Source organism: Mixophyes fleayi, chromosome 6 (assembly GCF_038048845.1).
Source record: "Mixophyes fleayi isolate aMixFle1 chromosome 6, aMixFle1.hap1, whole genome shotgun sequence".
Taxonomy (NCBI): domain Eukaryota; kingdom Metazoa; phylum Chordata; class Amphibia; order Anura; family Limnodynastidae; genus Mixophyes; species Mixophyes fleayi.
The window spans coordinates 190864967-190887942 of NC_134407.1; the positions used below are offsets into that span (position 1 = coordinate 190864967).

General features: G+C 40.5%; 1 protein-coding gene across 1 annotated transcript in view; it reads left to right on the forward strand.

The window, feature by feature from the left end:
• LOC142095004 (protein-glutamine gamma-glutamyltransferase E-like) overlaps positions 1–17560 on the forward strand; it is a 29868-nt gene extending 12308 nt beyond the window's left edge. Inside the window, exons 5-13 of the mRNA XM_075177704.1 lie at positions 1801–1929; positions 2017–2188; positions 3601–3739; positions 5395–5498; positions 8640–8882; positions 10268–10606; positions 12539–12696; positions 13725–13858; positions 16997–17560. Coding sequence (XP_075033805.1) covers positions 1801–1929; positions 2017–2188; positions 3601–3739; positions 5395–5498; positions 8640–8882; positions 10268–10606; positions 12539–12696; positions 13725–13858; positions 16997–17147 — 1569 coding nt within the window. The 3' untranslated portion in view covers positions 17148–17560. The remainder of the gene's footprint in view (positions 1–1800; positions 1930–2016; positions 2189–3600; positions 3740–5394; positions 5499–8639; positions 8883–10267; positions 10607–12538; positions 12697–13724; positions 13859–16996) is intronic.
• Positions 17561–22976: the final 5416 nt, after the last annotated feature.

The window sequence follows — 22976 nt, forward strand, 5'->3', positions numbered from 1 at the left end:
TTTTTTAGAGGGGTGGGGAGGAGGAGGGCTTAGATCTTTGGGTGAAGCTGAACCACTAGTCATGAACACAGGCCAGGGCCTAAGCCGTTCCTTGCCACTCCGTGTCGTAAATGGCATATTGGCAAGTTTACGTTTCTCCTCAGATGTTTTTAATTTTCTTTTTTTGCTAATTTTAGTGAACTTTGGCTTTTTGGATTTTACATGCCCTCTACTAGGAGATTGGACATCGGCCTTGGCAGACGACGTTGATGGCATTTCACCGTCTATGTCATGACTAGTGGCAGCAGCTTCAGCATTAGGAAGAAGTGGTTCTTGATCTTTCCCTACTTTATCCTCCAAATTTTTGTACTCCATTATAGTTTAATCTCTGGTACTAATATTTCTGGACTGCAGGAACAGTGAACGCAGTTTAATCTCTGGTACTAATATTTCTGGACTGCAGGAACAGTGAACATAGTTTAATCTCTGGTACTAATATTTCTGGACTGCAGGAACAGTGAACGTAGTTTAATCTCTGGTACTAATATTTCTGGACTGCAGGAACAGTGAACGTATTTATATATTGCAGTACTAATATTTCTGGACTGCAGGAACAGTGAACGTATTTATATATTGCAGTACTAATATTTCTGGACTGCAGGAACAGTGAACTTATTTATATATTGCAGTACTAATATTTCTGGACTGCAGGAACAGTGAACGTATTTATATATTGCAGTACTAATATTTCTGGACTGCAGGAACAGTGAACGTATTTATATATTGCAGTACTAATATTTCTGGACTGCAGGAACAGTGAACGTATTTATATATTGCAGTAATAATATTTCTGGACTGCAGGAACAGTGAACGTAGTTAAATATTGCAGTAATAATATTTCTGGACTGCAGGAACAGTGACCGTAGTTTAATATTGCAGTACTAATATTTCTGGACTGCAGAAATAGTGAACGTATTTATATATTGCAGTAGAAATTTTTTTAGAGTTTTTTTATATATATTTTTACATTTTTGTTTATTATTTTTGTATAATTTTTTTATACATTTTTAATAACAATGGACTTAGCAGGACAAAGCACAGGACACAGCACCACTGGACTCAGCAGGACAGAGCACTGGACAAAGCACCACTGGACTCAGCAGGACAGAGCACTGGACAAAGCACCACTGGACTCAGCAGGACAGAGCACAGGACAAAGCACCACTGGACTCAGCAGGACAGAGTGACAGGACACAACAGCACTAAAAGACCAACCTCCCTCTTCCCTGATCTTAGCCCGACTGAAGATGGCGGCGGCAAGCGGGGAATTTATAGAATCCGAGTCTCGCGAGATCCGACGGCGGGATTTGGAGTCAGAGCCTCGCTTTCAGTGTTTCTCCCCGCCGGAAATACCCGAACAGTGCTCGGATTGCCGTCGGATCACGATAATCCGAGCCCGCTCATCTCTAATTAGCATTACTACATATAAAAAACAAGTGCCAACATTTTTGTACAAAACTTCCTTGCAAAAGGAAGTTTGTGGACTATAATAATAAATTCCCAACAATGCCAAAAAAGTGATGTAACATTTGAAAAATATTGTTGCTCATAAAAATCATGTATGAAAATCTCTGATAATCTAATACTACCATACCTTTTACATTTGGAATCCTGGGAAATCCTGTCATGGAAAGATCTGGGTATTGCTTTGACAAAATGTTTTTATTAATGTATTGTATATTATATTGTCTGACCTTGATATGTTTTTATTAAAGGTGTCTCCATAATTGATAGTTTTGTTGTGTTTGCTTCATCACACAGTTTGAAGCAGATATATTGGACATCACCATCAGCCTACTGGACAAAAGTACAGATTACCGGAGGGATCCAGTTACAGATGTCTCTCGCAGAAATGATCCCATTCACGTGGGGAGAGTGCTGAGCGCTATGGTGGGCATTGTAGTCTTATATCAGTGTATACTCATTCAACAATGCTTTGAAACAAACCCATTTTAAAATAAAAATAATATTCTTTAGGTCAACAATATTGATGACAATGGGGTCATTGTGGGCAACTGGAGTGGGACTTACACTGGGGGAAGGAGTCCCACATATTGGAACGGAAGTGTCCCTATACTCCGCCAGTGGAAGCAGAGTGGACCAGTTAAATATGGACAATGCTGGGTGTACGCTGGAGTTCTTTGTACAGGTTTGTAAAATGTGCTTTATTGTTTTAGATATACTATTTTTCAATTATAAGCAGCCTGATTCATTGTAGGTGTGCTATTACAGATCTTTAGAAATGTCACACATTTTTCTAATATGCAAATATAAATGACATGATAGGCCAGGGCTTGGGTGCTGCAGAATTACAGCCTATTATTTTACTGTAAACGGTTTATAATTAATTCTACAATCTTATTTTATATGTATCTGTTCGTCTCAGGTCTTGTGTTGTGTTTGGGCACACATTAAAGAATGCGATCGCTTGAAATTAGTGGTAGAATACATGTATTTATGTTATGCAACTGGGACATGTTGAGGCGATAGACAAAGGGATGGGATCACAGTAAAATATTAAAATCCAGGCTTGTACATGGATAATGTCTTGAAGACGTTAATAAAGTGTCAGTAGTAAAACGGCTGAAGCAAATGTTGCAATCACATACATACAGGGGTGGGCTTAGTCATTCTGCCGCCTGAGGAAGCCATCTCCGGTGCCTCTCTACATCAGTGCCAGTGCAAGCCCTAAGCGCCCCCTCATTCAGAAAAGACATAGCCGGTTTCTCAGATTGGGACTGTGGCACTTGGCTATGATGTCACAGCCAAGCGCCACAGTCCCAAGCGCAACACTGAAATAGAGGAGCAGCAGCCAGCAGCATCACATGTAAAAAGCTGCTGACCGCTTCTCCTTCATGTTAGTGACTGGTGCTCCATGTGGAGCCACCACGAGAGAAATAAAACCAATGCATGAGTGTTTGCGACACCCCCTAACCATTGGCTCCCTAGGCAGGTGCCTAAGTTTGCCTAATGGTAGCGCCCAACCAGCTCTGCATACATCTTAACAGTTCAGTTCCACTTAATATTCAACATATTTTTTTTTTCTTGTTTATTTTCATTTTTCCTTTTATTGCTTGACACCATTGTATGTGTGCACAGAAATTTGGGAGACACCTATTCTCTGTGGTTTTCTTAGTCTACATTTTCCTGGATGATGTTGTGTCTTTGTCTGTACAGGGTTCCTTTACCCTCTGCCTAATTCTTCCTCTTTACCGATGCACTCCTGTTATTGCTCTGTCCCTCCAATGTTAGTAATATATATAAAGAGAAGCAGAATGAAACTAGCCAAGGAAATCCTTCAATACATTATAGTATGAATAATCAGTTGCATACAACCCCACCCAAGTGACATTATGCTAATAGATGAGGTGTGCTGTCTATTGCCTGGTACAACCTGCCCTGAGTACAGACAGCTTTAATTTTCCCTACTTAAAGGTAGCTGGGTGGTTCAGATTAATAGTTATCAGACTTTGCTTTTTGAAAAATCATGACACAAATTAAAATGTGTATGTCAAATGAATGTAAAGTGATTTGCTATATATTTATCTTTCCATAAACCAGTACTGAGATGTCTGGGTATACCCGCTCGTGTGATCATTAACTTCGCGTCAGCTCATGACACTAATGCAAATCTTATTATTGATGAATATTACGATCAATATGGAAAAAAGGACAACACTTTGACATCAGATAGTGTGTGGTAAGTGGTCTAAGTGCAATACTAAGAACGCACAGAAATGAAGCCCAATAAAATTAAAACTATTCCAAATAATTGTGTTGGAAAATTTGATAAACATTTGTTTTATACATATAGATGGAGTAGACTTAATTGCAGTTAATCTTGTTCATGTATTCCTTTGTATTCTGTGCCGCTCATGTCTGTGTATGTACTGTACCCTTGTGTGTTTGCTTCTCGTCGCATCTGGGTATGTGCATCGCATTTCCGTGTATGTACAGTATTCCCCATATCTGTGTTCCCCCTTCACATCTATGTTCTGTCAATGTCTCTCATGTCTGTGTATGTACTGTACCCCCATGTGTGTGCCCTTCAGCTCCATGGGAGGTTTCTGACCTCCCTGCGCTTTCCTTATGGTTTGGCAGGTGTACCGCCCCTCATCCCATCTGTGTATGTGCTGTACTCCCCATGTCTGTGAATGTGCTGTACTCCCCATATATGTGTATGTGCTGTACTCCCCATGTCTTTGTATGTGCTGTACTCCTCATGTCTGTGTATGTGCTGTACTCCCCATGTCTGTGTATGTGCTGTACTCCCCATGTCTGTGTATGTGCTGTACTCCCCATGTCTGTGTATGTGCTGTACTCCCCATGTCTGTGTATGTGCTGTACTCCCCATGTCTGTGTATGTGCTGTACTCCCCATGTCTGTGTATGTGCCGTACTCCCCATGTATGTGTATGTGCTGTACTCTCCATATATGTGTATGTGCCGTACTCCCCATGTCTGTGTATGTGCTGTACTCCCCATGTCTGTGTATGTGCTGTACTCCCCATGTCTGTGTATGTGCCGTACTCCCCATGTGTGTGTATGTGCTGTACTCTGCATATATGTGTATGTGCCGTACTCCCCATGTATGTGTATGTGCTGTACTCTCCATATATGTGTATGTGCCGTACTCCCCATGTCTGTGTATGTGCTGTATTCCCCATGTCTGTGTATGTGCTGTACTCCCCATGTCTGTGTATGTGCCGTACTCCCCATGTCTGTGCTCCTCTTCACATCTGTGTATGTACTGTCTTCCCCAATCCTGGTTACAGCAGTTATGAAAACAGGTAAGCATTAAGAAAATGTGCTGTAACCCATAGCAACCACCCAGAGGATTGCTTTAATTTTAGAGACTGTACTAGAGAAATGATCTGGAAATGATTGGTTGCCATTGGTTACTTAATTTTTTCTTCATTGTTACCTCTGCACTAATTTTCATAAACATATCCCACTATGTTTGGTCAATGGTCTATTATGAACATGATTTGCTAAAGCCTTAAACACAGAATGAATATCAAACTTTTTGTGCCCAACTTGCCTTCTAGAAATGTGATTCTAGTAAACGCATTTTTTTACCTTAAGGGGCAACAAACAGCTTATTCGTAATCACTGGTCATCCACACCAGTATTGGAATTGGTGGAAGTATAATGATCATGTTTGGAGAGAATAGAACACAGCATGTGTAGGCATTTTTCTTATTTGTAGTTTATAAAAAAAGGCTTTATAGATTTGGCCTGATATAGTTGGTTGAGTTATCTTCTACTTTGCTGGATTTTATATTGATGGTGATAACATAAACACTATTTACTATAGTAGTATGATGGAGAAAATTGGTGTTTGCTATCTTCACAGGAATTTCCATGCCTGGAATGAAGCTTACTTTGCTAGAAAGGACCTTGGATCATTTTACAATGGATGGCAGATACTGGATGCAACTCCACAGGAGGAAAGCCAAGGTATGAGCCGCACATCATAGATCAACACAATCGTTATTAATTATTAAGGAAGGAGGCACGTGGTAAGCTGGAGACGCAGATGTTGTTGTACATGTTGGCTCTAATGATTTATCTACCAGTCATCCATTAGAGACAGATTTGTCAGTCAGCATTCATCATCATCATTTATTTATATAGCGCCACCGATTCCGCAGCGCTGTACAGAGAACTCACTCACATCAGCATTCTCAGCGGTTTTGCCTGTTTATAAGTTAAAGAAAGATAGAATACTTTGCACCAGACACTTTAAAACGTGGTTAAGGAAATGGTGCATGAAGGGAGGGTTTGGGTTTGTCAGCAATGAAAGAGAAGTTTAGAAGAATAAGTTAAAAAGAGACTGCTTGTATTCTGGTACTTAGAGGAGATCATCATCAACCATCAACATCATCATCAACATTAACATTTATTTATATATCGCCAGCAATTTCTGTAGTGCTTTACAATAAGGGACAAACACAGCAATAAACAATACTGGGCAATATAAAGTGCATATGGCTAATGCCCTTTCCTTCACGCACCTTACCAACCTTCGTATCTTATAAGTGTAACTTAAACTAATGAAATAAAGACACAGACACGTATAGCTAATTTTGGCAAAAGGTTGCAGTTTTATTAATTATAAACCAATTAAATGTCTCCTGGTGGTGGCGAGAGCAAAGTGCAGTCAACTAACAACCAATCATCTAACCAAATACTGCAATACCCAAATGGCATTCAAACTAACCAAGGAAAAATCCCTTAAAATTGGCCGGTGTTAAACAGGCGTCAGCATGACTGCTCCCTTCTGGACTCAACATTGACGGCCACGCAAAGCACGCCAAGGGATCCTCCACTCAGAAGGATCAAGAGTAATGTTACTTGAAAGGGGCAGTGACGTGCGGCCAAATATCATAACCACCGTTGTGACTAGTCGCTGACTGCACTGCTCTCCCACCAACTGCGCCTCCTCTGTGAAAAAAGAATGTTAACAAAAACAAACAACTAGTTGGGCGGGCGGGAAGGGATCCGAGAAAGTGCGGGAAGAAAAGACCCAGAAATCCATGGGAGTTACTAGTGAAGGAGCTATGCCACTCCCCAACGGATCCTATTGGCTGGGCCTCGTACAACATTTAACCCCGAATGGGTAAGGGCCTGAAATACATAACCAAAGCTCTTTAAGTACCCTCAGCTTAATGGCTTCGCTTAACACAGACAGAGAGAGAGGTAAGTGGGCCCTGCTCCCAATCTATAGGACAATGGGAGTTTGATACATGAGGTTAAACGCTACATATTACATATTGGTCCAGCCAGATTGCAAAGGTAGAAAGTGCTTAGTTGGCTACATGATCCAGTCACACAGCAATGTGGGTGAGAGGGCTGATTGAGTATAAAAAGAACATATGCGAGTCTTTTGTGTAGAAGGTGGAGAGTGGTTGAGAAATATTATAAGCTTGCCTGAAGAGTTGGGTTTTCAGAGAACCCTTGAAGGTTTGTAGACTAGTGGAATGTCTTATTGTGCAAAGGGGCGAAATTCCACAGTGGGTGGGTGAGAGTGGATGAGACACAAATCTTGTGCAAAATGGAGGTATAGAATTGGGAGATATTTTGAGACCAGTGGAAGTCGAAATTCAGAATGTCATTACACCGACACTGACTATACCTATATAAAAATACCGAACACTATGAGAGCGACATAAAAAAAAAATAAGACTTACCAACAAATAGAGAAGATTTCCGACCCGGCTTTTACTCGACTCCTATGAATTGCAACTAAAGAAAATGCCTGCACTTGGAATTAACGACAGTTGGCACAGCGACACTGACATTTCCTGCTTTAAAGCGGCAATGCCAGGACCTGCCACCTCAATAATCCAAAATAAGGGTAAGGGTTAGCATTACAGTTAGCGTTAGGGATAGCGATAGGATTAGGGTTAATATTAACGTAGGGCGCTGGGTCCTGGCATTTCCGCTTTAAAACAGGAAATGTTAGTGTTGCTATGGTAACTGACGTCAATTCCAAGTGCAGACATTTTCTTTAGTCGCAATTCATAGGGGCTGGGTCGTAAACCTTCTCTATTTGTTGGTAAGTCTATATGTTTTGTATGTCCCTCTCATAGTGGTATTTTTCTTTAGCTATAGTCTGTGTTGGTATTAATGTCATCGATCAAACGTACCACACCCTTTGAAACAAGTGAGGAGATGTATGTTGGTGGAGTTTTGTTGATGGCCTTGTATTTTAGTAGAAGCTTTGTCTATTGGAGTTGGTGAAAAACAGGTTGACAGAGTGGATCAGCAGTGTACGAATGATTTGCAAGGAGGAGATCTGGGGGTAAATGTATCAATGTCCGGATTCTTCAACTCCGGCGAGATCGGCGTCTTCAGCGCTAAAATTTAAAGCGGCGCTGCCTTGTAAAGGGGGAAGTTTCCCTTTACAAGGCAGCGCCACTTTAAATTTAAGCGCTGAAGACGCCGATCTCGCTGGAGTTGAAGAATCCGGACATTGATACATTTACCCCCTGATGTTTCAGTAGTAGTTATTTAAAGTAGTTAAAAATGGCAGATCCCTCTCACCTGCTAATGGGGATGAAAAGTGTATAATAGTGACAAGTTAAGGAAAGGCAGTAAGGCACAGACGCAAAATGCGGGAGTCTCCCGGACATTCCAGGAGAGTTGGCAAGTATGGATAAAAGCTACTTTAATACAGGGCACTGCACATAGGATTGAGAATATTTGGGTAAGTTAAGAGACAGAGGTTTTGCCAAAATATGGAGAAGTTAATGATCACCAGCACAAGAGGGGGGGTTGAATTGATTGAGGATCACCGAGATGTCAATGAAAGATGACATCCTGACTCTATTAATAGAGTCAAGACAATATTTTGAAATTAACAGCATGTGGTGGATTATATGTCAATTTAATGTTTACTACATCTGCAACTTAGAGAGGAAAAGTGGAAAACCTTAGGATAGTTCTGTGAAATTTGAGTTTTGGAAACGCTTTATTTAAACGTATTACCCATGCAGACATAAAAATCATCTGTCAGGAGAAAATGTGTTTGTGATTTTTAAAACTGTTGTTGTAAAATTTACAGATTGAATTTTTTATTTTTTTTTTCCCAATCAGGTGAATACCGCTTAGGACCGACCTCACTAAAGGCCGTGAAAGAGGGAGATGTGGACCTGGATTATGATACCGCCTTTGTGTTTTCTGAGGTGAACGGTGACACAGACTCATATATTGTATACCCTAATGGAACCAGAAGGATATTTAAGTCTGATCCTCAAGCTGTGGGAAGGCTTACTAGCACCAAAGCAGTTGGCTCTTTCACTCGTAAAGATGTAACACTTGACTACAAATACGCTGAAGGTGAATAAAATTATGACATTCATTGTTTTACCTAACTAATAGTGTTTATTTGCTACTATATATATCCATACTGGTCAATCGTAAAAATATTTTTAGAAATGGAAGTTTCAGTTTATCTTATTCATTTTGTTTATTTATACAGCTTCAATCATATTACACAGCACTGTACAGAGAATATGTAGTCATTCATATCAGTCCCTGCCCCATTGGAGCTTACAATCTAAATTCACTACCACACACTAGGGGGTATATTTACTAAACTGCATGTTTGAAAAAGTGGAGATGTTGCCTATAGCAACCAATCAGATTCTAGCTGTCATTTTGTAGAATGTACTAAATAAATGATAACTGTAATCTGATTGGTTGCTATAGGCAACATCTCCAGTTTTTCAAATCCGCAGGTTAGTAAATATACCCCCCAGGGATCATTTTGACAGAAGCCAATTAACCTACCAGTCTGTTTTTTGGACTGTGCGGGGAACAGGAGCAACGCAAGAGGAAAAGCCAAGCAAACACCGGAGGGGAACAAGTCTGAATCAAACACCATGGTGCACCTTATACTATGGATAAAGTGCTTTTTATAGTACAAATACTAAGGTATTTGTACTATAAAAATAAATCCTATATAATTAGACATCTTAGGACCATTTAAAAGACCTGTCTCTAAAACATATACTTTACCCTCTATATCAAATTACATTTGTACAAATCCCAGGCTGATAAAGTTGGGAATCAATCTACTCTGATGTCTTTTCTCCCGATAAGTGGAACCTCATTCTCCAAGATGCTTGCATTACCAATAATAGCACAGCAGAATGCGCAGGTATTCAAAATGCTAAAATAAATGTGTATGTATATATGTGTCTCACCAAACTAAATAAAGTATTCAACCAAATTCCTGCTGAGGAGACTCCTCCAATGTCTGCCACATTCAGCTCCCTCCTAGCTGCCCGGTAATTTTTCATACAGGCAGCGCCCTCCCCACCAACAATACATTTCCAGTGGGAGCAGTTAAGAAGTATTGGCACTGCTCATTGTAGCAAGAGGCGGGTTTATGCAAAAGGGATAACCATTTATGACAGAGAATTTTCATACTCTACTTAGCATCCATGTGGAGGTCACTAAGATTTATTTGATAGTTGGAAGCAGAAATAAACTGTGTAAGATGAAGTTTTAGGTTGATCTGGAGAGTGGCACAAATCACAAGGTTCCGTCAGACCTGGAAGGATCCCTTGAGCTGCTTGCATAGTTCCTACTTCACCTGTCCTTGTCTTCCTATTCACCTGTGACTGATATTTATTTGTTATGTTATGCCTTGTTTGCATAATCATATTCTGCGCTTATATTTTGTTTTTTCCTTCATTTGTATCTCTCTTCCTCCGCAGGCTCTGCCAAGGAAAGAGAGATATTTCAGAAAGCTAAGGATAAAATGCGACGACCAGCAGCAGGTTTTCGCATGGCAGCGCGAGCTTCTGACGACATGGCATCGATGTCATTGCGTGAAGCAGCGCCAGCAATAAAACCTGACTTTTCTGCCACTTTTAAGAAGAGTGGTGAACCACAGGTTGGAGAGGATTTTTCAGTCAGCCTTACTCTTAAGAACACTGTTGGTGACACCAAGACTTTGAAGGTTAACATGACTGCCACCATTATAATATATAACAACACACCAGTCAAGGTGGTCCTAACTGAATCCCAGTCTGTTACACTGGGACCTAATGAAGGTATGTATGCATATGTCTCTGTCATAGACATGACCTGTTTTAGTAATCTAACATAGTCATCTTCAAATTGCTTTGTTACCGAAGCATGATCCATAATGCTTCCATTTTAAAGAATGATCGGATAAAAGGTTTAATAGAGATTGGGTCAGCCAACCGCCAACCATGGCCGCTGAGAGGAATTTCAGGCTCTGGTACTTCAACATTTTGGGGCTGTCTTCATAAAAACTTAGGGCAGAGTTTGTCTAAGGGGCATGGCGACACCGTGTTGAGGGCATGGTCACATTGTGGTGTGGTTGCTAATGAGTCGAACTCCTTTGGAGTCAAAAATGAAAAGTGCAGTCCTAGTTTTCCACCCGCCCCCCCATACCCTGTGTATCCCACAGTATGCAAAGTGTCCCCATAGTAGTCAACAGTATGAACAATGTCCCCATAGCACCCCACAGTGCACAAAGCTTAACCATAGTGTCCTAAATTTATACAGTATCCTCATAGCACCTTTCAGTACAGACAACCTCCCCACTGTACCCTATAGTTTTACACAGCTCCCCCATTGTGCTAATTATGTGTCAGTATCACCAGTACTACACATGAGAGGACACATCAATCTATATGGACAATCTTCTGGACTCCACTCCCTACTCTCCTCTTAACCATCTCTAGGAGTACAGCTGTTTCTGTGTTCATGACAAAGCCGCTCCTTTTGCCTAGCCAATAATAGAGGCCCAGGTACAGGGCTTTCTGGTGTGTACGGAGCTGAACATCTCAGGCTTCAATCTTCTCAGCTTACATGACGCCATTACTGTATCCACTGCCCCAAGGGGAGAATATTTTCACATACAGATGTAAAGTGTATGATGTCACAAGACAAATGGAAAGTCACTTCTCAAATGCCCACATTCAAGATAGCCACCATTGTACTTAGTTATATGCCTGCAGTAGGCACATTATTCCCGGACTCAGGCTGTGCAAGTGCAGTGCTGCAAGGAGCTGTTTGAGTATACAGCTGTAAATTCTGGTGTTCGGGGCGAGGGGGATGTTACACAAAACGCACACTACAGAGGCCCATGGGCTCCAAGGAGGCCCCCGCTCCTCTCTAAGGGGCATTTATTTAACAAATAATGATAGTGCACTATCGTGCACTTACCATTAAAAAAACGTCCCTCTGTGTCCCTCACATATTTAAGAAGGGTGCATCGCAGCAGATATCGTGGATAGGAAGCAGTGACCTGTGCATTAGTGTGATTGTGTTAGTGAGGACCGGGCTGCATGTGTCATGATGTGAGGAGCAGGGTCCCAAACACCTCAAAGTCATACTTGCCAACTCTCCCGGATTGTCCGGGAGACTCCCGCATTTTGCGAGAGTCTCCCGGACGAGTGTGGCAATCTCCCTGATAGGAAGTGGGAAAAATTCAGTTTAAACGCCGCGATTCACCCGGAATCGCGGCGTTTAGCCCTGCCCCCGCTATAAAATGACGCGATTTGCGTCATTCCGTCACGGGGGCGGGGCCAAAATGACGCGATTTCGCCGCCCCGCCCCCTGCACGCCCACGTCCCAGCCAGCATCTCCCGGAAAAATAAAAAGCAATGTTGGCAAGTATGCTCAAAGTACTAGTGTGAGGCTGTTATCAAACTGATTCCGGAATATTGTAGTGTCAAATGAACAACTGAATGAAAAGAAATTTCTACATTCAACTTTTTTTAGTATAACTTTGGTTACACCACACTTATACAAATCGAAAACATTTTTTGCTGACATGAGTTTACATTTTTTACTGCGAAAATAAAAGAAATCTGCAAGCTTTATTTTCAATATAACTCTCCCTTTTCACTGCTCATTTTGTTATGTTTATATTGTGATAAAGATGTGCTGGTGTTCTTTCATTTTTTTTTTACACTTTTACTTATTTTAGATTGATATTTATTCTTTTTCAGAGAAAAGTGTCCAACTAAAAATAAAATATGACCAATATGAAAAAGATTTAACTCCAGACAATATGATCAAAGTTGTGGCTGTGTGTGAGGACTCAAAAGGAGGGAAATTGCTGGCCGATATAGTAGTTCTACTGAAGAACCCCCCACTGCTGTTCAGGGTATGAAAATTGTCAGATATTTCTAGATTTTTTTTTCACATTCACACTACATTAAGAAACAATGTCAGAATTGTCTATAGTCAAAATCTAAATCCTAACTATCCAGATTTTCAGAGACATCTTTCTACTGTGCTGTGGCATCCAACTATGGTGGATCTTGTGTTCTATAACATCATCATAATATATTTATTAAGCTTGGCTATAGTTAATTGTTTTTGCATTTTTACTCCACAAATGTTAATTATATACCTTAAGAGAAGAGGTGGTAAGAATCGTGTTCAATATACAACTAGAGACATAATTATGCTTTTCTTGAAGTAAAAGCCAAATGACAAGCTAGTTTTATTATTTAAAGCAACATCTAGTTTGGTTCTAATCCATCTCAAGTATCAAATATATGACCAACTGGAATATCTGTAACTTGATATATTTATTTGCCTAGATTTCCGATTTGTGACTTCCACAATTTAGCATCATTAGCAGAACATTCTATAAGTAGTTTTAAAGTGGATGCTATGGACTGGGAAAACTTATGTCACGTGGCTGTCCTGGGGGTAAATGTATCAAGATGGGAGTTTCCGGCGGGTTTGAAAAGTGGAGATGTTGCCTATAGCAACCAATCAGATTCTAGCTCATTTTGTAGAATGTGCTAAATAAATGATAACTTGAATCTGATTGGTTGCTATAGGCAGCATCTCCATTTTTCAAACTCGACCGAAACTTGCAGCTTGATATAATTACCCCCTGGTGTTCTGATGGGACCTTTGCTCTGATTGTAAGAGTAGGGGGGCCATATTAAATATATAATTAAACATTGTTTAGAGTAGCTCAGGCAATTCTTAAAGGGGATGTATTAGGAAAATGGTATTTCCTATATATGGTCCTACTCTCCCCAGCACACAGAACAATTAAGTGCTGCTATGGGGATTTCACGGTTTACCATCACATGCTGCATGTCAGATAACCAGACTATGCACACATTTAATTGCATAACAATAATGCTTTAAATCCTTTTTTTTTGTTTCTAGCTCAAAGAGCAAGCAAAACTAAATAAACCTGCAACTGTGGATCTGATATTCTCCAATCCCATTCAAGAGGAAGTTGATGACAGTATTGTCACAGTAGAGGGGAGTGGCCTGTTGAAGACACCACTTAATGTTACGTAAGTGTACAATGTCTGCAGTTTTTTGATGGACTTTAAACTGAAAAAAGTGCACAAGTACAAAACAAGAACAGAAAAATGTATTTACACTAATTCCATGATACTCATATTTGATCAGTGAGGCCCTACTCAATTTTAAATCAAAATTTGCATGTAAGCATTGCCATAACGTTGTTTCACATCACTTTAACACAGCATGGTGGCTTAGTGGTTAGTACTTCTGCCTCACAGCACTGGCGTCATGAGTTCAATTCCCGACCATGACCTTATCTGTGTGGAGTTTATAAGTTTTCCCCATGTTTGTGTGGGTTCCTCCCACACTCCAAAAACATACTGGTAGGTTAATTGGCTGCTATCAAATTGACACTAGTCTCTCCCTGTGTGTGTGTGTTAGAGGAATTAGACTGTTAGCTCCAATACGGCAGGGAAATGAGATGTGAGTGAGTTCTGTCATGATTTAAGGGTTCTGTTGCGCCATCTGGATCGTAAAAGATTTGTTCTGATCAGGCCGGAGGGCTGGGATCTATGTCATGCTCAACGCTTCCACACATAGCTGATCAGCTACGAAGGGTTGTCACACACACCAGTTAGGTGTCTGCTGCAATGAATGGTTGGTTTTAAGGGATGGGAATTGGGCTGAGGGTGGTGCCACGTGCCAGAAGCAATGCACATGTCGCTATGACACTTGAACCCTCACCCCTACTCATGTGCACACACATTTGTCCCGATTCCTTGACTGCAAAAGTTGGGAGGTTTGCATTTTATATAGTCCATATAAATGACCCAATAAATAACACAATGCCCAATAAGCTACAATTAGGACATTTTTGTATAAAATATTTTGTGATACAGTTAATTTTCCCATGAATTGAGTCGGCAGAGTAACATTGAAGGTTCCTCTGGTGACTTTAATAGCCAGTGACAGACTATATATATTAAACAGAAGACATTTATATTCTACTCCAGCAGTCCTGCCTAAATTGGATGCTTCTGTCTCCAAGAGCCACTCAAGCAGCTTTTCACTGTGTGGGATAAAGTAGACATTATTTAGTGGAACTGAAAATGAGGCCAAGTACCCAAGAAAAAGAAGCTTCACTACAAACACTTTCCCCACTAACCTGTGTATGCTGGATATGATGGTGTTCTGAACTGAACTGAAACGAAAACTATCTAAAAAGTATATTGTAAAGAGTTGCACTGATCAGCATACTCTCATTAAATTTTTCTTTAAACAATTGAAAGCAACAATCCCATGAACAAATGAGGTGTGTTTTCTTAACATAAATCACTGTGACAGGTTACAAGGAGCAGTTTGGTAATTACCCTTTTCCCTTGGTTTGTTTCTTCAAACTGCTACTAATAATTGACAATTCTTCGGATTTTCCACAGTCATATGTGATTACTATGACAACCCAAGTCACCTTGCACACTATTTAGTGAGCCGAGAAGCTTCGGCATGCCTCTCTGAAATCTGTTTTCACTGTGTCATCCTGTCTCTCCTACCTTCCCTCTGAATTCACATGACATGCTGATAAATGTGACCCTGTGTCAGCCATTATTGTTTGCTCAGAGAGGTTTTGAAAAGGAGATAATTATCTGTAAGAGGACAGTTAAGAACAATGAATACCAGATGGATACTTAAAAGGTGCTTAAGTTGTTATTTAAAGAAAGAGAATATTAATCTCAAATACTCAAATCACATCCTATTTCAGGGTTCAGAGCATATCTAATATAAAATTGTTAAACTTAAACAAAAAATATATATTTTCCCCTTGAAGACATTATTGAAATTGTTTACCAGATGTAAAATCCAGCTACAACATGGTTGACTGTGGTCTAAAAATAGTACTAGAAGTATGGAATCTATTATCCAGAAAGGGCATCCAGTCTTACTACTCCTAAGATCCACTGGTCACCACCAATATATAGTACAGCACAGTGGCCTAGTGGTTAGCACTTCTGACTCACAGCACTGGGGTCATGAGTTCAATTCCCAACCATGGCCTTATCTGTGTGGGTTGTATGTTCTCCCTGTGTTTGCATGGGTTTCCTCCAGGTGCTCCAGTTTCCTCCCACACTCCAAAAACATACTGGTAGGTTAATTGGCTGCTATCAAAAATTGACCCTAGTCTCTACCTCTTTGTCTGTATGTGTGTGTGTGTCTATATTAGGGAATTTATATTGTAAGCTCCAATGGGGCAGGGACTGAGTGAATGAGTTCTCTGTACAGCGCTGTGGAATTAGTGGCGCTATATAAATAAATTATGATGATGAATATATGGTCTGTGTTGCTTTCTTTGGTCCCACTGACAGGTCAGTGTTGGTTGCTGGTGGATAAAAATCTGGGTCAGCAGGGGCAAGTAGAGTCCCATGACTTTTCTCGCTTCTGCCAACCCTAGTTTTCTTTTATACTGGCCACAAGTTGTCCACAGAATGTTGCAAGCAAGTTGTGTAAACACCAGGCTATAATATTAGCATGAGCAATAGACTGTCACCACAGTATTCATTAGAAAAACGTATGGGCTATATAGAATATCATATCCTCTACTGTAAGTCGTATTTTGGTGTTTTTATATTGTCAAACAGCTCCAATGAGACTTATCATTAACGCAATATGGTTATTTTAGTAAGAATGCAAGCATGATATATGATTTGTAAACAATAGCAAGCATTGATTTATTAGCTTTCATTAGTCTGAATACATTAGCAGGGGCACACGCAGGGTTTTCAGGGGGGAGGGGGGGCAGCAGCTCAGTTTCGGCAGCGCTGTCCTATACAGCAGCCATGACGCTGTCAAAGAAGTGTCCGCAGCGGTGCTGTATACAATACAGCACCGCCACGGACGCTTCTTTGACAGCGCCGCATCTGCTGTATAGGACAGTGACGCTATGGTGGCCACTTAGTTAGCGCAGGGGCGGTTTCTGGAGACTTAGAAACCCCCCCTTCGTGCGCCACTGATTAGGTTGATATGGGTTACAGTGCCATTTTATTAAATAAGCTTCAATTGTGCAATAAAGTTATGGCTTTCCTTAAATTGCAATTGCAACATTGAAATTAATATACCGATTTTAAAAATATTAACACCATATATGCTGCAAAAAAGCAAAACAGAAGATAAACACGTTTTCTTCTTTTCAGTGTGCCACGTCTGAAGCCACATCAGAAAGTTACAGTCCAGTTTGAAATCACCCCGTACAGAGGCGGCGAGAGATGTCTCATGGCGGATTTCTCCTCCACAAAATTCCAAAATGTCAAGGCGTTTCAGTCTGTTGAAGTGGCTTCGTCTTAAAGCCGTATTGCTGTAGGAGAAAGAAAAAAAAACCTCCTCTTTCAAAAGTTTTTGTTTTGTGTATGTTTTGAACTCTCTTCATGTAATAAAATGTTGTTTGTATATTCTAACACAAATAAACCAATATAATCTACACAAATAGCCACTGCGAAGTAGCTTTATAATGTCAGGAGCACTCCGTCCAACTTAGAACTTAATGCTGCGTTACCTTCTCTGTACTTGTTAGCATAGATGTAGGCAAGGTTCAAACACAAGCTAGTCAGGTCAAACTAGTAGGTTTTTTTGCTACAATCACTGCGCACAGAGCGGTCTCTGCAGGTTACATTTCTCCTAACATGACTTCATTTTATCGTTACTATGAGTGCAGGACTGCTACAAATCTGTTTATGAGCAATAAAAAGAATGAAAACACAGTTCAGAAAATATCATCATTATTACAATTATTATACAAAGATGAAATTACCTATTAACGTACCCTCCAAAATTGTAACATGCAGAATCAGGACAAAATAAGCCCAAACATTGTCCCTGATCTGCCCAACCCCAGCCAAATCCTCACCAAAATGCCCATTTTGGGTGGCCGAGATTTGGAATTGCATCACCACAATTGGGACAGTTGGGAGTAGAGATGCTCAGGCTTGGTTCCTCGAGAACAGAACACACCCAAACTTAGGGGATCCGAGTACTGAGCCGAGCCAGCTCGGTACTCTTGCGCCTTTTCGGAATCGATAACGAGGCAAAACGTCATTGTTATGTCGTCACATCTCGTGAGCTTTGAAATCCATTTTAAGATCCAACATTATGGTGGGCGGGAGGGAGGGCGGTCCCATGGACAATTCCATCTTGAAGGGAGGGTGGTCCCATGGACAATTCCATCTTGAAGGGAGGGTGGTCCCATGGACAATTCCATCTTGAAGGCAGGGCGGTCCCATGGACAATTCCATCTTGAAGGGAGGGCGGTCCCGTGGACAATTCCATCTTGAAGGGAGGGTGGTCCCAAGGACAATTCCATCTTGAAGGGAGGGCGGTCCCAAGGACAATTCCATCTTAAAGGGAGGGCGGTCCCATGGACAATTCCATCTTGAAGGGGGGGCGGTCCCAAGGACAATTCCATCTTGAAGGGAGGGCGGTCCCAAGGACAATTCCATCTTGCACCATTTTTCTTTTCTGCCACTGCTGTTTGCCAATGTGTCCAAGATGTGAGAGGAACTGCCGTGTGTTTGAGTCATTGCTGTGTCGCTTACCATCCAGTCAGGTCGCTGCAGTCTTTACTTGAAAGTATATGAAAATAATATTGTGACCTGTGAGGTGGTCAAAATTGACTGCAAATGACTTGAAATTAGTGTTATTGAGGTTAATAATAATGTATGAAACGGAAAAGAGCAAAATTATGTGATTTTAGCATATTTTAGGATTTTTTCTAAAAAAAACCAAAACCAAAACACGGAGCTAATCCAGATCCAAAACCAAAATCCTAAAACCACTTGACGGTGGTCAGTGAGCATCTCTAGTTGGGAGATATGCATTAACAATACACTACAGATATGGTGTCGCCTTCCAATAGTCCTGTTTTGGGCATTGTTAGAAGGACCTGGCAGGCTTTTGCTTGGCTTTCTGTTCTAAACCTGGCCCTTCATCTAAAGATGCCACTGTTCCTCCCCTGCTTTCACCATCACCCCCAGCATGAAAAACACAAGTCCAGAGAGCGATAGTAAAGGACAGTAGGAATCAGTGGAAGGCAATTTAATATGCCTTGGGTGGATCAATGTGTAAAGTTGTGTTCTTTTTTTATGCTGCATTGTGATGTGCTTCATTACATTACAATGTTATGTTGGGTGTTACACAATCCCTTCTTTTTTTACCTCATCTATCCCAATTCCCTCATTGTGTCATCTTATGTTCCTATAACATTTTGTTCTGACTACTTATAGCACCCTGTCACTCTGTTTCTTTTGTACTTCTGTTACACAATCTAGTGCGTAGTCAAAGTACTTTATCAATTTAAACCCCCAAATGTTGCCATGTCCTTCTCATTGTAGTTTATTTGAACTGTGCATTCCAGGCACATATACCGCATTACATTTCCAATAAGGATGTCTGCTTACTTGGACCCTTAAGATAGATACTGTGGGGAAACAAGCTATTAATATCACCTCAACCTGTCAACTGCGGACTATAAAAACATATACTTTTTCTAGCCCTCTGGTTCCCCATATTTCTCAGTCATATTTAAGCTTGTGTATATTCTATTTTGAAAGTAGTAAAATAAATGCCGGCTTGCATCGTTAGCATGCAGACAAGTCCATTGTTTCACACTCTTGAAGTTCTTTAGAGGATATTAAAAATAACAATCTCATTCCTCACTTGTGCAGATGAAAGTTATTTTGTTTTCTTGTGTTCAATTTTCTAGCCTGAGTCATAAAAAGATGATCATAGGCAGATTTATTCACATTAATATCTAAATGTCAAATCAAATTGCTCAGTGGCGCACGCACCCAGAGACTCAGAATCCCCCCCTGCGCTAACTAAGTGGCCACTGTCATATACAGCAGCCGCGGCGCTGTCAAAGAAGCGTCCGCGGCGGTGCTGTATTGTATACAGCACCGCCGCAGATGCTTCTTAGACAGCGCCGCGGCTGCTGTATAGGACAGCGCTGGCGAAACGGAGCTGCTGCGCATGCGCAGCAGCTCTCTCTCGGGTTTGTTGGGTTTTTTTTGGGGTCGGCGGGGGGAAACCCTCCCCCCCCCCCCGACAATCCTCCGTGCGCCGCTGTTGCTGGAGGGGTTAAAATGGAAATTGGCAGCTAACACTGGGACATGTGATGCTTTTCTATGGCAATCTCTGAAGTGCCTAACAGATTAATACATTAGGTCCTCTGACCTTAATGAAATTCATCTAAAAATGTTAATTGACACATATGTCTGTGCATTTAGTTTCACAGGGATCTTTATTTTCTGCATATCTGTATGTGGGAGATAATGCACTACCTAGGTAAAAAGAAATATGATCCAGAGAATCCAGTTTGTAGATGAGAAAAAGCTCACTATCAAACAATCTGCGGGAGATCAAGTCTTTCAGCAATCGGTATGTTGCTAGATACACAAACAAGTTCCACGGATCAAGAGATAAAAAACATACAATTATTATGCCATTATAAAAATGTTTTTCACATTGCCATCATTCTACCTTGTATGCTAGGCACCTGTACTGTAATTACTCACAATAGATGTCACCGGCTGACGCACGCCACCCATATGGTTGTCCCTGCTTAATAAAGCTGTCCACATTCAAACTGGATGTTCAACTGGATGTACAAGTGCTGCGGATCTCCGGAGTAGTCATCACAGTTGCTGGACTGGTTTATTATACAATCTGTATAGCGTGTAGGTGCACCTACTTCGCTACAAGTTGAATTTGGCACTGATACTAGCACACATGTGGTTTTATTTTGCAATACCAATTATGGCTTTTAATATGTTTTAATAAATACCTTTATAACTGTACACTTTGTGCATGAGTGTTTTTGTGGCAGACCCGGTTATACCATCGCATACCCTGGTTGTTACATTTTGTTAAATAAACTTGTTTGTTTTATTTCGGATATTTCCCTGGGTGATGTTGGACCTTGGATAGGTACCGGGTAGGCCAGCTGTGTGGCCCAGAAGGTTACGTTAAATCTGGTATCTTCACAGATACATATATAGTAAAGTGAAAGGTAACACTAAGCATTAATTTAATATTTCAAATCTGCAGTGATTTTGAAAATTGCTACCAAAATGGCATAACCAAATATGGAATACAGCAGCATTTACTTTATTTGCAGAAAAATAGCATAAATAAATTAGCCATAAGTGAATGCCATTGCTTTGGCTTTAATCAGAGCCAAATTTAACATATGTGGTGCTATTTGACCTAAGTAGATTGAGTCTGGGGTGCCTGTTTATTTGGATGTGTGATGATCTTGTTGATCACAGCCAGGCTACAGCTCATTGTTCATTAATTACACATAACCAGACAGAGATCAGCATCTCCTCGAAGAGCATGAGCAACCACCGTGATGTGCCATTTGCCTAGGTGGCCAATAGGCCTCATCCAGAAGTCTGCAATGTTCCCTGAGCCCATGACATAATTATTGATGGCTTGTTGTGACTCATGATGCCACATAACTCCACAAATATATTGAAAAGACCATCTGGTGGAGACCAGCATTTTTTTAATTTTTGCAATTGCAATTTGTTCCTAACCTCAAGTGTGTGTAACGTGTTTTAGGCTGTGTAGGGTAGATTAAAGTGAGGGCAGGTTTTGCATGCCTGCAGCAAAACTCATTGAATCAATGCATGCAATGTATGCTGTGGGAACAGAGGAGGATGTATGTCAGCCTTAGCCTGGGGATATCTTCATCCATTATCATCATCCCTTAACCACACATTGTAATTAATTAAAATTGTTTATAGTTTTTTAATTGACACTACAGAATACAAAAATAAATCCAATTTTAACCCATGATGTTACAAATTACAATGTGAAAACTAGGAATCATTTTTAAAACTACTGTATATAAAATAAAGTAAGCACTCTAAATATGTATATAAAACACCCATACTAATGAATTTTTATAAGAGCACTACTGATACATATTCCAAACATATCTAGTGTACTTTTGTGCTAATTATAATGCAAATAAATTGAGCCAGACAATTCAATTTATACTTCTGTATTCAACGTGGGCCTTGACATCCACATCACAATACCTACTTCTAAGCAAGTGCCATTGAAAAGACAACTTCTGTTATTATTTTGGAAGTACCTGCTATATTTGTAAAACACATTCTTTCATAGGGTGTTCCAAGACCATATCTTGTCACTACACCTGCTCATCTCATCCTCCCTATCTCTAACAATCAAGATGTCTTCCCTATTGCTTGACACCAAGTTATCACCAGATGTACAAGGACCAGTTGTAAGACTAGTCATTGTCATCATCACTGGTACAGGCAATGTAACAGCAGAAATAATGTTATCATTATCAGCACACCAAGCAGCATTTTATTGAGGAGGTGCAGATGTACTATGTGCTGGGGTAATGGAGGAAAAAGTCAGACATGGGAATAAAGACTGGAGAGAAAATTGCTAACTTACTGATCCATTGTTTTCATTACCACCCCCACTTTCTACATCTGTATTTTGACATTGATGTAAGTAAACTCTCACAAAGCAACCTCTCTGACTGTGGTCAATGTCCAAAACTTTGCTTTTTACTTCAAGGTCAAGATTAAGAAGATCTGCCATGAAATTGCATCCTCTTCACTGACCAACAACCTAATCAATTCCTTCCCTGCACCCAATGGCACTTCTCTTCACTCTATCTCACAAACACTGTACCCTCACATATAAATTGATCCGGATCTCCTATGCTCATCAAATCCTTAACTAAAATCTGTAATCTTTTCCTCTGAATTGGTATCTTTCGATCATTATTCAAACATGCAGTGATTACTCCTATTCAGAAAATAATAATTCTGACCCTCTCTCAGGTTGCTCCCCAATCTCTCAATTTCCCATGCCTTTCCAAAATTCTTGAGAAGCATGCCTACACTTGCCTCACCTGCTTCTTTTCCTAACAAAACCTATTGAACGCACCTCAGTCAGTCATAGATGCCCGATATTCCACAGAGACTGCATTGACTAAGGCGCTTAATAACTTGGGGCCTGATTCATTAAGGATCTTAACTTAAGAAACTTCTTATTTCAGTCTCCTGGACAAAACCATGTTACAATGCAAGGGGTGCAAATTAGTATTCTGTTTTGCACATAAGTTAAACACTGACT